The 16,383-nt window shown below is 30.5% G+C and overlaps 1 protein-coding gene across 1 annotated transcript; it reads left to right on the top strand.

The window, feature by feature from the left end:
* Positions 1-13,797: 13,797 nt before the first annotated feature.
* LOC129956677 (uncharacterized) lies at positions 13,798-14,472 on the top strand. The gene has a single exon (XM_056068608.1). It carries the CDS (start codon positions 13,798-13,800, stop codon positions 14,470-14,472), a length of 675 nt encoding a protein of 224 aa, XP_055924583.1.
* Positions 14,473-16,383: the final 1,911 nt, after the last annotated feature.

Genomic DNA, 16,383 nt, shown 5'->3' with positions numbered 1-16,383 from the left:
GTCAGATATGGCAAATGCCTTTTATAATGCATGGCCCACCATAATGGGACTTCCAAAGCAACACTTATATTGTACATGGCATGTGGACAGAACATGGAGAAAAAACTTAAGTAAGATTAATGGAAAAGAAAAGCAGGTGCAAGTGTATAAATTACTGAGAACTCTTCTTGAAGAGAGAGATGAAAATGCAGTTATCGCCATTATAGAAACATCATTGAATGATTTGAGTGCTGAAGCTGATACTTTTGCTTTTGCAGAGTATTTCAAAACCCACTATTTGAACAAATTGAGACAGTGGGCATTTTGTTACATGCTACATTGTGGTCTCAACACAAACATGCATTTAGAACGAATGCATAAAACCATTAAGTATATATATCTTAATGGAAAAACTGTAAAACGGTTGGACAAAGCTTTAGATGCATTAATGCGTTTCCTTAAGGATAAAATTGTGGAAAGACTGGCCACCCTTGATAAAGGTAAAATTTCGAGTAAATTAAAAAATTTAAGAAATCGACACAAAATAAGTTGCAAGCTTGAAGCAATAATAGATAAATGTGAAGAAGGGTGGAATGTTCAGGAATGAAAGAAATATATTTAGTTCAATCTAGTAAGAAAGTGTGCTTGTCTGGATGTAAGCTATTTTGCACATATTGTGATACTTGCATCCATAAATACATATGTAGCTGCTCAGACAATGCAATAAAATGGAATATGTGCAAACATATTCACAAACTTTGCATGTTCCTGAAGAAGGAAAATTGTTCTTCTTCACTAAATGATTTATCTGAAAGGGGTGATTTAAATATCTCAGAAAATGCAGAATCGAACTTTCTTTTAAAACATATAAAAAACCAACAACTGAATCGTTAGAAAATGAAAAGTTAAAATTAAAGTTGGAGTATAATAAAATAATAAACTCACTAACAAAAAAGCAACTAGATTTATGAAAAAAAAAAAAAAAAAAAAACTTGTCACATCTGAAAGCAGTATTACCCAAAATTGATAGTGACACAACACAATTTCCATCAAGTAGTGGAACTTCGACAAAAAACATTGAACCCGAAACAAGATTTTCATCAAAAAAAAAAAAAAACTTTATAAAATTATCAATATGATGCCTTCTGCTGAAGAACGTGTCACCATTGCAACGAAACTTCTTTTAAAAAAACAGGCTACTACAGAGCAAATGGACCATAGTGATAGTTTGAAGTGAAAAAGAAAAGTTGAAAGCCATAGATTTGAAGACAGTAACAACTAATAGTAACAACAAATAAATAAATACATAATTTTTTTGTTTTATATTATAACTAAGCATGAATTGAAAGTTTTTTTTATTTATTTAAAGAAAAATATTATTTGATTAATGTACTGTTATATATATTTCAGTGCCAGTATGTTTTTTAAGGAATATTTTTAAACATATAGTTGGGTATTTGGTGCTATTAAATACATAGATCTGCCGATGTAATCATTAAGAAATATGAATACATATGAGTTTGTTCATTTGATTGCATCAATAAAAAATAAATTTGTATATTAAAATACATATATCTCAGTAGCATAATTCAAATGAATTATGCTAAATTCTAATGAAATGATAATTTAATTTTTTAAAGTTATTCATATTATCATTCTACAGAAAAACTACAAAATAATATAAAACAATTTTTGAATAATGCATATTTAGCCTTGATATCTGTATCATTGAAACATTTCATTTGACTGCCACATTATTAAATTATTGTTAAATCAGTTATTATCTATCTGATGCTCATGAAACAGTTAATATGCTTATCCCGAAATAAGAATGAATTTAAGTTCAAACATAATTTGATGGTTTTTTTTATCTTTTTTTTAATTTGGTTTTTTTTAAAAATAATATAAAATAAAAGCCTAATTCATGCTTCAATGAGAATAAAATAATTACTATGTAATCTAAAATTGCATATGATTTAATTATTGGAAATATTATATATAATTGAAATTTTATGATTTGAAATGTAAATAATAATTTTTATTAATAAAATAATGTTTAATATTTTTATTTGCTGACAAAATTAGTAAATCATAAAGATTAATATTTAGAATTCTAAAAAATTAAGATATAATAAGAATTTGATCATTGTAATATCAAGCGCATCTAAATAAACAGTGTTAGTAGAAGAAAATATAAAAGCCGTGATTATGTTCATCAAAATTTAATATAGAAATATAGCCAATAAAAAAAAATTATATGCTAAAATTTAAAACTTAATTATCAATTTTATTATATATTAGCTGCCTTTGCTGACAGGCTGGTTTGTCAAGATAGTGGTTGTATTTAATATGAATTATATCTCAAATTTGGTAGTATAGGTCAAATGACCTGTAGGGGCTCAAAACATATACATTCATCTTTATTATTATTATAGTAGAGATTATTCTTTAAAAAAATGGATCAAAAGTGATACATTTTGTGCTTCCTCCTTTTCTGACAGCAAAATAATTTATTATGTAATTTAGAATAGTATTTAAATATATATATATATTAAAAGGAAAAAAAATATTTTAAATTAAATGATAATTAGTTGCAGATTATAAAAAAGCCCAATAAAAATGAATTTTCGTGATATTAGAGGTATTTTTTTTTATTTAGAAATCTAAACAATACCTTATTTAAAGATTTATATAAGCATATGTTTTACTAATTGAAGTGTAGAAGTAAGATTTCAAAAAAGATTGGCAAAAAATCTTTACTCCTCTTCAAATTATGTTAAGCACATCAGTTAAGTGAAAAATTAGTGTTTTTTAATATTTATTTAATTGTTCAATGTCTATTGTTTATAAGTTTAAATCTGTAATAGTAATAATCTTTGGGATCAAAATTTGGAGTTTGATGGCTTAAGAAATTAAAGAAGTTATAAATGAAAATGAAAGCTATAAACCAAAGAAGGTTGGTTGGTTTTGTGATGTTTTATGGCGCAAAAGCCATATCTGGCCATACTGCGCCAAGCAAAAACCAAAGAAGGTTGGTTGGTTTTGTGATGTTTTATGGCGCAAAAGCCATATCTGGCCATACTGCGCCAAGCAAAAACCAAAGAAGGATGAGTGCAGAAAATGTTTTCATGAGTTTACTTAATCATAAGTCTGTGATCTATTTGTCACTTAGTAAATTCTATTAATCTATTTAACATTGAAAATTTTTTTAAATTCCTTCAGGATTTTAAATTTTAAGTGCTAGGAAAAAAAGGATTAAGTGCTATACTCTGTTTCACCCTAACTTGGCAGTAGTGTATATTCTAGGCAAGCCGAATCGCAGTCGTTGTCAGGGGAACTGGGTTACTTTAAAGTACAAAGTTACTAGAAATGCAGATCGCTGGCGAAACTTTATCTCGCAAATTATTCGCCAAATAGTAATTATTTATTCACTTTATTATATTATCACTTTATCGGATAATTAATTGTTTCCTTATTTTCATTATTTTTTCAATATTATTGATGCATTATTTTAATAAATCATTAATGTTATTTCATTTCGTTTCATCGTTTCTCAAAAGAAAACCCTAAATCTTTCAATATTCTGTAAAGCGTAGTTCGGCTAATGTTTTTCGAAAAGATATCTGTATCATCCTTCACATCTTTTAAAACTTTATCTAATGTTGGGATCTCATTTCTACTAAAAAATGCATGGATTTTTCGTCAAATACAGGATAATGTAAAATTATCATATTTTACAAGACCTGAATGTTTACCTACTGAGCCAGGTCGCTTCTTTCCAGGGATACTTAAAGGACTGGGTGCCTTTATTTCTTTTTTCAAAAGGAAAACTGTTCCTTGCGAAACACCTGTAAGGTGCGAAACTTTATCGACGATTTCATTGATAGAATCTTGAGGGTTTTCTCGGAGTCGAGAATAAACATTTAATATGTTTCTGCATGCTGCACTTTTTGTTGGTTTTACTCGTCTTGAAGGGGTGCACAGCGTAGTCGGTGATAACACTTTCTCTTTTTCAGACATTTTAGAAGTGAATAAAATGACGAATCGAATAAATATTCAACAATGAAAACTAATAACTACTAATGTGATTAACAGTATCAAAAATATCAGCTGGTAAAAAAGCGAGAATAAAAAAGTAGGAAAGATGATAACGGTTGCGAACTGAATGAAACTGAGTTGGCGGAGACGTAAAAGAAAAGCGCGCCAAATATTTGACCTTGAAGACCGGTTCTAGCCAAAGTGGAATCTTTTAGTTTTATTCGTTCGCTTTATTTACAAAATACTTAACAGATAAGCACTTCTAACTTGAGAATAATTTTAAATACATACTGATAAAAAAAGGATTTATGTAATTTATGATATTATTTGATAAATTTCCGCGCATTTTAAGTATTTTAAAGTCGGAATTGATGGGGAACTCTTTCCCAACGCGGAGCGTCACATTTTCTGCCTTTTACAATACTGCCAAGTTAGGGTGAAACAGAGTATAGACATTCCCCAGGAATATATTTACTGTGAACAAATTATTCCCTCCTTTTAAATTCATTATAAAAAAAGTAATAAGAAAATATTAAAAATAGCATACTTTATTAAAAAGATTCATTTCTTTTAATATTTGCTTATTTCTGTATAATATAAGTAAATCTATATGCACAGCACTAATCTAATTGCTGTGGCATAAAAAAATGAAGGTGAAATATTATGAGAAAAATTCTGTATACTTTCTAACAAATAACAGAAATATGACTTAAATTTAGAAAATTTATTCTCATAAACACATCTATTGAAAATTGTCTTGCAAATGTTCTTATATTTGTAACATGAAATTTCTAAGAAATTAGATTACAAACAAATACTTTTTTACTTATAATTTCTTTCAACACTTGGGATGAGAAACCCTGTTAAAAAATACAGAACTTTAAAAATAATAATTTTTTGTGTATAGCAAAAGCAGTGGTAGTAATAATGATGAGAATAATCTTAATTGTATTGTATACATACAACACTTTTAACGAAAATTTTTCAGAAGTATGCAAGTATACATTTATCATACAAGTTTGTGAATTCTATTACTGAATGATTTTAGAAATTTCAGGGGAAAAAATGTGAACAAATAATTTATTTTTAAATTGTCACATTTCTTATCTCTCAGAGCCACAGTAAGTATGTTAATGGCCAGTAGCCATATTAGTATATAATAAAACTGTAAATAAAATGTTTTTACTATAATTTTTAAAATTCTTAATTAAACTCCTTAATATATCAATTTCAGTAGAAACAGCATAGTATCAAAAATTTACAGGAAAAAAAAAACATTTTAAGGCCAAGAGTTGCATATGAAACAAGTTTGATCATTTAAAGTCCTTGGAAATATAGTTTTATTGCATTTCTCTAAATTTTCAATTTTTTCCATAGATATAGAATGTATATTTCTCAAACAGGTTTGAAAATTGAAATATAAAGTTATTTCCCTGTTTTGTAGTACTTATAGATATGAGCAATTATTTTCATTTCACATGAAATAAGTTCTCTATCAGATGCAGAATTACTAATATTCACCTTGCATCATTTTGAAATGAATCACTATTGACAATGTATTGCTTGAAATAGAAATGAGGGTAGCTGAAGATGCCTCATGCAAGGAAGCATTAGTTTGTCTTTTTTTAATGACATTTTTGAAATAGACCAGCATTTTCAAAAAAAAAAAAAAAAAAACTCTTCCCCCCCCTATATAAATCTTGTTTCTTTTGATCAGGTTATCATACGAGTCTGACATCTTTGCTATAAAAAATTAAGCGCTTAAAAATGCAATTGGAGCTAGAATTTATGTAAATATCTAAAATAAATTATTGAATTCATGGGTCAAGAATCCTTTTAATTAATTACATGTCAATTTGATAGTACATATAATTTGATGTCAGCTAATTGATACTGATAATTTGATGACAACTAATTACATATTTTGTTTTTTATTATGTAGAAGTTACGATTTCTTAATATTGACTCCAAAGAGATATTTAAAGCAGATTGTAGGTAAAATTAATAATACAAAATATCATATGTGTACATATATTGTATATAAAATATAAGCATGTAATTTAAACACAGCAAATATTTTAATAAATTTAACACTGAAGTTACGACTAGAATAGTTGTGAAAGGATTAAGTTACAGAATTGTATTAAAATGTTTTTTTATGCAAAATAAAATTTCCTATGCATGAAAACTACAATGGATTAAAATCTCAGAAAAATAACTTTAATTAAAAATTATTTTTATATAAGACTTTTAAAGCAGGAAACCTGTAGTAATACAAGCATGAATTACATTAATATATAAAAATAATCAAGACTAAGCCTATCAAATATTACTATGAATTGCAATTTATAAATAAATTTTTTCAGTAGATAGATTACAGCAAAGAGTTATCGCAACTTCATTTCTCAATTCTAAAATTGAACATGCCTTAAAAATCTAAACTAACTTTGAATAATTCAGGGTATTATGCAAAACAGAATATTTATACAAAGATGTTTATTTTTAGAAAATTACTGGATTTTAACTAATTTACTCTCACCAGAAATTTGATTATTTCATTGAACTTGATACTATCTAAAAGTTTTACATTTTTTCAATATCTTACTAATATATATGTGTATGTTTATTATCAACATATGTAAACTTCCTAAAAATATATGGGAAAATATTTCAGGTACATAAAGTAGGGACTTTCTACATATAACTTGCATACTTAATGGGGGAAAAAAATGACATGAAAAATTTCATAAGAAGTTATTTTATTTATACAGATAAATAGTAGTTAGAACTAACATTTAATCCTTTATCTACTTAAATGACATGGACATACTTCGCGTTTACATACTTCTGAAAGTACAGACCGACATGCAGTGAACTCCTTGTTAGATTTGGCACAAAAATTGACAGATGTTTATACAACATATACTAAATCTGTGTACCAAACTATCTAGCTCTCTTCATTTTATAGTTATCATGCTATTTGAAACAGTCAGATAGACAGATTTCCTCTGCACGGATGTTGAAGAAAATTTTATCGAAATCTACAAGTTTGGTGTGAAGACCCTATTCCAAATTTCATCCATCTAGCTCGAAGTGCTTTTGCGTTATCTTTGTCACAGATAGACATTTTCCGAAAATGTGTTTTCTAATTGAAGGAAGTACGAAACGTGGAGATTCGAGCGAGACAGTATATCGCATCGCTTCAAAATTTAACAAAACTTATCAAATGAAGAATTTTTAAGCAAAAAAATAATAATAACATAAAAGCAATTTTAACCAAATAGCAATAAGAATAAAAGAAAATTTTTTTCTTTTATAATTATTTTAACAGCTGCAAAATAATTCGATTCAATGATTCGAAGAAGAAATATCATTTTGAATTTCATTATAATAAAAGTATTTGTTATAAACTGTGTACACTTATTTCTCAGAAATTATTTTTACAGAATTACATTCAACCAAACGAAATTTTTATTATTTAAATGCTACTCTTATTTAATCTTTAAAACGATGTTAAAATAATTTTTATGGGATAATATGCTTTGATGTTTTGATAAAAACACATTAAAATTCTATTTTTTGAAGTAAATTTTGAATTAAAAGTTTGAGAAATCCGTTTTTAGTATGCCTCTAAAGTGCAAAAAAATAACTTCCCAAATTTCATGCTCCTAATTTCAATGGCTTTATGCTGGGCATTGCTCAGGACAAGATTTTATATATGAAGAGAAATTTCATTTGGGGGGGGGGATTTCTATAAGAGTTATAAAAAGAAAAGCTTTAAATTTTTTATATCATAATTAATAATATGCAATTTAATTACCCTAATTATGATATAATCATAATAATATTACATACTTATGAATTCTTTTTGGCAATATCGTATCAAAGAAATGATTTCTTATTTTCTTTCCCGATTCTTTTCTCCTCAATTAAAAACTCCTTTAATTAAGATAGTGTATAATGTGTTCAATTTTTATTGACTCTAATTATGTATCAGATTGTTTGAACTCAAATACAATATTTGATACTAATATTTTAATAATTCTTGAACAAAATAAGAAAATTAGGAATTGTTTGCTTTTTTTTCAGTTAATGTCATGATAAATAAGTCTTTTTACCTTCTTTAAACTTTATATATCAGTGGTTTTCTTTTTGCAATTCAGTGCGTACTTTTCAGTTTTTAAAATTAAAAATAAATAAACAACTCATATACCTAAAAAAATAGTCGGAATAACTCCAGCATGAAGCAAAAACACAGTTTTATTAACAATTAAATTATTAAATTATTGTACAAATTTCTAAAGAAAAAAAAATAACAGTTTCAAATGCCTCTTTTTCTCACATTTACTATAGAAATTTCTGAAAATTTCTCTTCTCTATCAATTTACATTTGGAAAAATTACCGCGGCTAATATTTTGTGTCATAACCGACTTCTCTTTTCTGTCAAATAGTTCCCCATTTTCGAAAGAATCCTTTCGTAGGGAACGGAAGTGGCTGGGATACATAATCTGCGTTTCATTAATTTGTATAGCCTCAGAAATCTTAACTTATCAACAGCCCAGTATTTCAACGGATCCTCCTGGGGAACTAAGCACTTATCTTTGAAATATGAATCGACTTCGGATATCGCAGCCGCATAAGAATTTTCAGGCTCAAAACTTTCTCCGAAATCCTTCCAAAAATTTACGAAGTATTCGCCTCGTTCAACTGGCTTATCATTATCTTGTTTTTCAACAATTTCTTTGTTATTTTGCTGTGGCAAATTAAAACCCGCTATTTTTTTTTCAACAGTAGTTTTCACTAAGTTGAATTTTTCAGGCGTGAATCGCTTTCTCTTAAATCTGGGATCTAAAAAGCTACTCTGAGAAATTAGTTCATTGCTCTCCAGAGCAAAGAATCTTTTGTGAATCTCTTGCTTGAAAATTTGGCACATATTTTTTACTTCTTCTGCTACTGCTGTTCGTTCCAACAAAGAATTCACATGTTTTGAAAGAAATTTCGCTAAAACAGTTATTTTTAAGGCTGAAACAGTTTTTTTCAGCGCTGATTTCTACCGTGATAGTATTAAACACTACCAAAGCATTTATTGAGTGATCAAGGAAATCCCACTCTTTAGGATTTAATTTAAATTCTTCCGACAGCTGTAATAATCCAATGTCGGAAGAAGTGGCTCTTTATTTTTTTAATGCGCGTAAGAATATCGAATGTGGAGTTCCAGCGAGTTGCAATGTCTTGTTTTAATTTCAAATTTGGCAATTTCATCTGATCTTGCATTTTATGAAGAGTTGCAAGCGCGCTGGAACTCCTTTTAAAGTTCTCCACTATTCTTTTGACCTTTTCCAATATGAATTTTATTTCTTCCAGTCCTTTTATTACAAGAGCTATGAGAGAATGGGCGAAACAAGTCAAACTTCTAAACCCACTATCATGCACTCCTCTGACGATGTTAAAGCCATTGGCGGTTACAATGGCAACAATTTTGTAAGCTATTTCTCATTCACTTGCGATTCTTTTTATTTGTTTACTCCATTCTGAGGTTGTATGGCTTGCATCCAATTTGGAACAGTCAGTAAAAATGTTTTTAACTGAGTGGCAGAATCAATAAAATGGGCTGTTACGGCCAAAACACTTTCATTGTTGATGGAAGTATAGTTATCCATAGTTAAACAGCTGGAGAAAATTTAACATTTTTTTTCACCTTTTGAATAGATTCTGCATAGCAGGTCTGTAAAATAGTATTCGATAGTGTTTTCCTTGTGGGCAGCTTATAATTTCGGCCCAACATATAGACAAATTTCTTAAATTCTGTATCTTCTACTAAAATGAATCGATGGTATTCTTTAACTACCATTTTTAGCAATTGTTCATCCAGTTGCTTATTTTTCGCCATCGACAATGGTTTTGTAAAAAAATTTTTACATCCGCATTGGGCCTACAAATTCCTTTTTTGTTAGCTGAGGATGTTGAAGAACTATCTCGAGATGTTGAAGGAATCGGATGTTCCTCATTTACTGTTGTATTTTCTTCTCCTACAGAAATGCTGTTAGTAGATAAATTGAAATCTTGTCTCTTCAGATCTAGAGGTATAGTTATATGCCGCGTCTTCATGTGACTAAGCAAATTACCAGTGGAACCACCAGTGTAGCTAACTAAACTACCACAATATTTACACTTTGCTTTTGTATCTTGAGCTCTTTCTTCAAAATGATTCCACATGGGACTGGATTTTCTTGAAGATTTCATTCTGTTTAAATACAAAAAAATATTTTTATACATCTTATAAATAAAACAGTTTAAAAATGACATTTACCCAGCTTAGATGCAATTTTTTACCCTAAGTAATGGATGCTGAAATAGATTTTCAAATGCGATAACAATTCTTTTGTATCAACAGTGATTAAAAACGAAAAGAGAATGATGACAAATTATTTTGATATCAATTAATTTCAAAATCCACATTTCAAGGAATAGATACATTTTTTAAAATTATTTTTTGAGCCGACAAAATGTAATGAACAAACAGAAGAAATATTTTTTTCAGTTGATAAGAATGTTTAATCTAAATCCATAACATTTAATTCATTTAATTTGGCATACAATATTTTAAACATCAAGATTACGTGAATTATAAATGGTACGTAACTAGAAAGAAAGATGAAAGAACACGAACAATATCGTATATAAATTTAAAAATAGAAAGGAAAACTGGTATATTTTTCACACAATAGATTCGCTTAAAGACCGCATACACACCAAAAAACATTTCCATGTATTTGTAGAAATTTTTATCATTTTTTTAAAAAAATACTGTTATTTCGAATTTAATTCTAAGCGGAAGAATTTATTTTTTCCCTCAAGCTAATATGCTAATTATGCATATCGTTTTGTGCAATATCTACTAAAAAGAGAATTTTTCTCTTTATTTCGATTGGTTTCATTTTAATGTTGTTATTTACATTGATCAGCAAGGGAAATATAAAAGGCATTTTTCAAAAATTGCTCCAAAGTTCTTTCTCTTTATCGAAATATAGAAATTGTTTAACATGCGTTATTTTTATTTACAAAAGAAAATAAAAGATAAGAAATCGCTTGTAAATTAATTCTGTAAACTTACCTGTAGGTGTTTTGTAATATCGGCAATACAACAAATGATGCGTGGCTATTAGCAATTCAACTTCGGTCACTACTTGTTGCGTGAATCAGCACAGAAATTATCTAAGGATTGAAAGCAAATTATAAATGCAATAAGCGAAAAACATGAAGATAAACAATTAAATAGAAGCACATTCATTGACTAAATTAAAAACTAGACTGTGTAATACAGGGTGCTTAGTGAAAAACTGCTGCAAAAATTAAGTACTTTTCAGCACTTTTTAACCCTCTGAATTCCTTTGCTCTTTGAAATGCAGTTCTTTTAAAATCCAAAGCGGCCGAAAGTATAAACGATAGAAGACAAGCATTTCCCTCCCCCTTCTTGCGGTCAAGAGTTCATTTGCAGCGTGGAGAAAGTTCTCGTATCGCCCTATTTCTGTAAACAAATTACAGCTGAAGAATAAGGGGCGATGCCTCTACCCTTAGACTTACTTATTGCTCCCTCGTGCGACCCATTCATGAGTATGGCTATCAAATATTTCAAATGACTTCTGCCTCTAACTTAAAGATCCTGGACCGCGTCCAGTCGAGTGCAGCTAGAATAATCACTGGGTTAAGGAATAGCTGCCCAATGAAGTGGCTCTATATGAAGCAGACATTGTGTCTCTGGCTACGAGATTTATGATTGGTTCCTTTAAATATTTTAATAAATTAATGAGCCCTGGTGATTCTAACAGGACTGCTGCATATATCTTTAATTGGAGAGGTAGCCAGCGTTTGAAAAGAGACACTGGAATATGTCAGGCAGGAAGGGGTTATTGACTTCGAGCTCGTTCCTTCGACTACTCTAAACTGTTTGCCTCCTACGGTGCCCCTTAGGAACATCAGTTTTAATGACGAACTGAGGTCTCCTGCCAATAAACAAGTGGACCATCCAGACCTGCTGAAACAGTTGTCCCTAGATGTTGTCAATAGTATCCCTTCTGGGGCCTTGGTAATCTACACTGACGGTAGCAAGCTGGAAGACGGTAGAACAGGGAGTGGTGTTTTCATCAACAACAATGATAGCGAAATTAGGATCTGTATCCGAAACCCTGACAATTGTTCAGTCTTGAGATCCGAGATCATAGCAATTGGAACTGCCCTTAATTATGTCCAGACAACAGATAATAATTGCATTTGGTTATTGACTGATAGTAGGAATGCTATACAGTATTTCAAGAACTGGTCGGAAATATTTGATATTCCTGACCAGGAGATTATGAAGCTTCTTTGCGAAATTGGCCTGAAGACACCTATAAACCACCAATGGATCCCATCGCATGTCGGGATACATGACAATGAGACAGCTAATGTGCTTGCCAAGAATGGCTGTGATCTTCCTATCGATTGTTTGAATCGTCTTACTCTCATTGAGATCCACTCCCTGGGAAAACATTGTTTGCTTTCAGCGTGGCGCCGTACTCCATCTCATCAGTGGTATGCTGGCAACCGCCCTGGCCTATCAATAACATGCTGTGGCCCTCGGCCTTTCCAATCGGCCATGGCCAGATTTCGTAGTGGTCATCTTAAGTGTTTAAGGTTTCAGAACGGGAAGAAGACTTTCCAACCTTGTTCCTGCTCCCAACCTGCTAGTCCTGTTCACCTTTTTTTTTTTTTTTTTTTTTTTTATCTTGGCGCTTCTTATAAGCAACTGCTAGTTGAACTGGACTTTGTGCCGATTTATGAGGAACTGACGCGACGGGGCCTCCTGGACCTGGTCTAGGCTTTCCTTCTCCAGGGGGATGTGTAACAACAACATAACAACAACAGAATAAGGGGTTGTATACAAAATTTAATAATACTTTATAATTTCACCTAAAGATTTTCCAGACGTTCCATTTTTTTACCGATGTGTTGATTATAATTTATTAATTACGGAAAGACGCGTTTGATGTTGAAATATAACACTGAAAAAGTATATTTGCATATTTATTAAAATAATTGCTGCATCAGAAAATTAATCATTCAAGAGTTCTCTTTTTTGGGGGGGGGGATCTCTTTTTTCTCTTCATTTTAAGAGTTATTGATATAAATAACTTACTGAAAGTACTTAAAATTTGTTATAAATTGTAATTTTGTATTAATTAATTCCCAAAGCAATTGCTTGCATTTATTTATTAGAAAATAAAGAGAATAATGTTCTAATGTTGAAAACTTATTAAGATATATGTAGATTCATATCTAAGAAATAATTTCATTAACAATGTAAATTTTCAAAATGTACTAAATTTATTAATTTAAAATGACAGAATAGTAACACAGGGTAAATAATATTTTATGGAAAAAATATTATTTTTCTGATCGATATATACCAAATAAAATTTGCATGTATCCTGTGAGAATTATCCAAATCAAAACCTCTTTTTTCTCTTCCAAACGATTCTGCATACCCACAATAGCTGTTAAATACTAAAATATGAATACTACAAAAAAAATGTCCGATTTTAAGAATACAACAATCAGAATCCAAATTTCTAACCAACAAGAACGTTTGCTAGCATTTTTTAAATTATGTTTTTTATGCAATTGGTAGGTTAATCGATCTAAAATGGTGACCCGGAAAAGGGATCACGCATAAGTAAACTTCAAAACTTTCAACGCTTGCCATTGCTGTTCTGAGCTGTTTCCGTTTCAAGTTCTCCAACATGGAAGAGAATTCTGCCGTGAAGATGCCTCCATTTAATTTTGGAGACCCTCAACTTTGGTTTATAATGGCAGAGGCAACATTTCAGCTTGCAGTTCCGAAACCGATAACTGCCAGTGCAACTAAGTACAACTATTGTGTAGCTAACCTTTCTCCTGAAGCAGCAGCTATAGTTCGCGATGTCATAACTTGTCCTGACAAAGACGATCCTTACAAGCAATTGAAAGAGGAACTTATAAAAAGATGCGGTGAATCGAAATCTCAAGAAATTAGATGTCTTCTTGCTGGCGAACAGTTAGGTGACCGAAAGCCGACTGATTTACTACGAGTAATGCAAAGGCGTGCCAAAAATCATCAAATTTCGGATACTCTTCTTCTGGAGTTATTTTCACAACTGCCCAAAACCGTCCAGTCCATACTTCTAGCAATTAGTCCTCTAAATGCCACTAAAGCTGCGGAAATTGCGGATAGAATCATGGAAGTTACGCCACCCGAGGCAAGCAACATTTCAAACTCTAATTCCTGTGCAAATGTAAATAATACCTCTCAGTCAGAACTTTTTGAAGAAATTAAAGCACTTCGCGAAGAATTTGCTTCTTTGCGCCGATCAAGAAGTGCCAGTCGCAGACCGAGAAATAATTCTCGTAAACGAACTGACTTTCGCGATAGAAAATGAAATGTAAATTTTCTCGTTGACACTGGCAGTGATTGTAGTTTGATTCCTGCGACTAGAAATGATAAACTGTGTATTCCGATTCAAAAATTCTTTGCAGCAAATGGTTCTATCATAAATGTTTATAAACAAAAGTTATCATCTTTAGATTTAGGTTTAAGAAAACAATTTGTTTGTCCTTTTTATGTTTGTGATATTAAAACTGCAATTATTGGTGCAGATTTTCTACATCATTTTAACTTGCAACCTGATCTAAGAAATCGTCGTTTAAATGATATATGTACACATATAAATGCTCATGCTATTCTTAATAATACTGATGTTCATTCTGTAAAATCTGTATTTTGTAATGATGATTTTTCAGTTATTGAATGATTTTCCTAATAGTGTTAAAGCTCCATATGCAAACCAAACTGTAAAACATTCTGTTATGCATCATATTGAAACTTTTGGTTCTCCTGTTTATCCAAAACCTCGTAGGCTAGCACCCGATCGCTTAAAAATCGCTAAAATGGAATTTCAGCATATGTTGGATTTAGGCCATATGCGGCCATCCAACAACAATTATGCCTCTCCTCTACATATGGTTCCGAAAAAAAAGAAGTGACGATTGGCGTCCTGTTAGTGACTTTAGAGCTCTTAATGCTCAGACCAAAAAGGACAAATATCCTATTCCCAGTGTTTTGGATTTTACTAGCGAACTTCAGGGAACCACAATTTTTTCTCATATTGATTTAGTTAAATCTTTTCATAAAATTCCGATTGCTCCCGAGGACGTTCATAAAACAGCTATTTGTACGCCGTCCGGACTCTTAGAGAGCACTCGGATGCAGTTTGGTTTGTGCAATGCATCAAGTACCTTTCAGAGATTTATTGATGAAGTTATTAGAGATTTAGATTGTGTGTATGCTTTTATTGACGATTTTTTAATTGCTTCAAAATTAATCGAAGAGCATAGACAACATCTCAGTTGAGTTTGTTTGAGGTTTTATGGCGCAAGAGCCACGATTTTGACCATGCTGCGCCAAACAATGGGTAAAATTATATCATTTAAAACAGTAGTCGAAAGACAACATCTCAGAGCTCTCTTTTCAAAATTAGACGATTATGGACTTACAATTAAATCTTCTAAGTGTACATTTCGTGTTCCTACCCTAGATTTTTTAGGATTTAAAGTTTCCAAACCTTGTATTGTGACTTATCTACTAATTCACCTCGTCCGTACATTCCAAATTCTTTTCGTTCAATAGTTTTTGAAAATATTCACAATCTTTCTCATCCTGGCATTCGAGCAGCAAGAAAGCTGATTACTAAACGTTATTTTTGGCCAAATATGAATTCATTTATTAAAAATTCTGTTCAATCTTGTCTTAATTGCCAACGTTCTAAAATTCAAAAACATACAAAATCTCCTATAGGCACTTTCGCTTTGCCAAATGCTCGATTTGCCCATATAAATATCGATTTCATAGGACCACTCCCACTATCTGATGGTTATAAATATTGTATGACAATAGTAGACCGATTTACCAGATGGCCGGAAGCTATTCCTACTTCAGATATAACTGCTGAAACAACATGTAAAGCCCTAATTCATAATTGGATATCTCGTTTCGGTTGTCCCGTAACTATAACTACAGATCAAGGTAAAATCTGTAACTAAGCAATGCACTCAAGATATAATATTAGCCAATTTTCAAACGATTTGCAAAATTCTTTAAGGAAGGAATATTTAACTTGTTATTTTATAATTAAAAACTGTTTTCAAGAACTGGTATGGAGGAGATTGAGTTTTGAAAAATAATTAATATTATTTTAAACACAGTTTTCTGAAACCAAAAGCATTTATTATTATTTTTTAAATTTATTATTTTTACATACTTTTCGTTATTTGTAAATTATGGATTGAGCCTA

This window comes from Argiope bruennichi, chromosome 11 (assembly GCF_947563725.1).
Source record: "Argiope bruennichi chromosome 11, qqArgBrue1.1, whole genome shotgun sequence".
In the NCBI taxonomy this organism is placed as follows: domain Eukaryota; kingdom Metazoa; phylum Arthropoda; class Arachnida; order Araneae; family Araneidae; genus Argiope; species Argiope bruennichi.
This window is presented reverse-complemented; position numbering and strand designations above follow the sequence as displayed.

Coding starts and splice junctions, on each gene's coding strand:
- LOC129956677 (XM_056068608.1), top strand. CDS start 13,798: ATGGAAGAGAATTCTGCCGTGAAGATGCCTCCATTTAATTTTGGAGAC.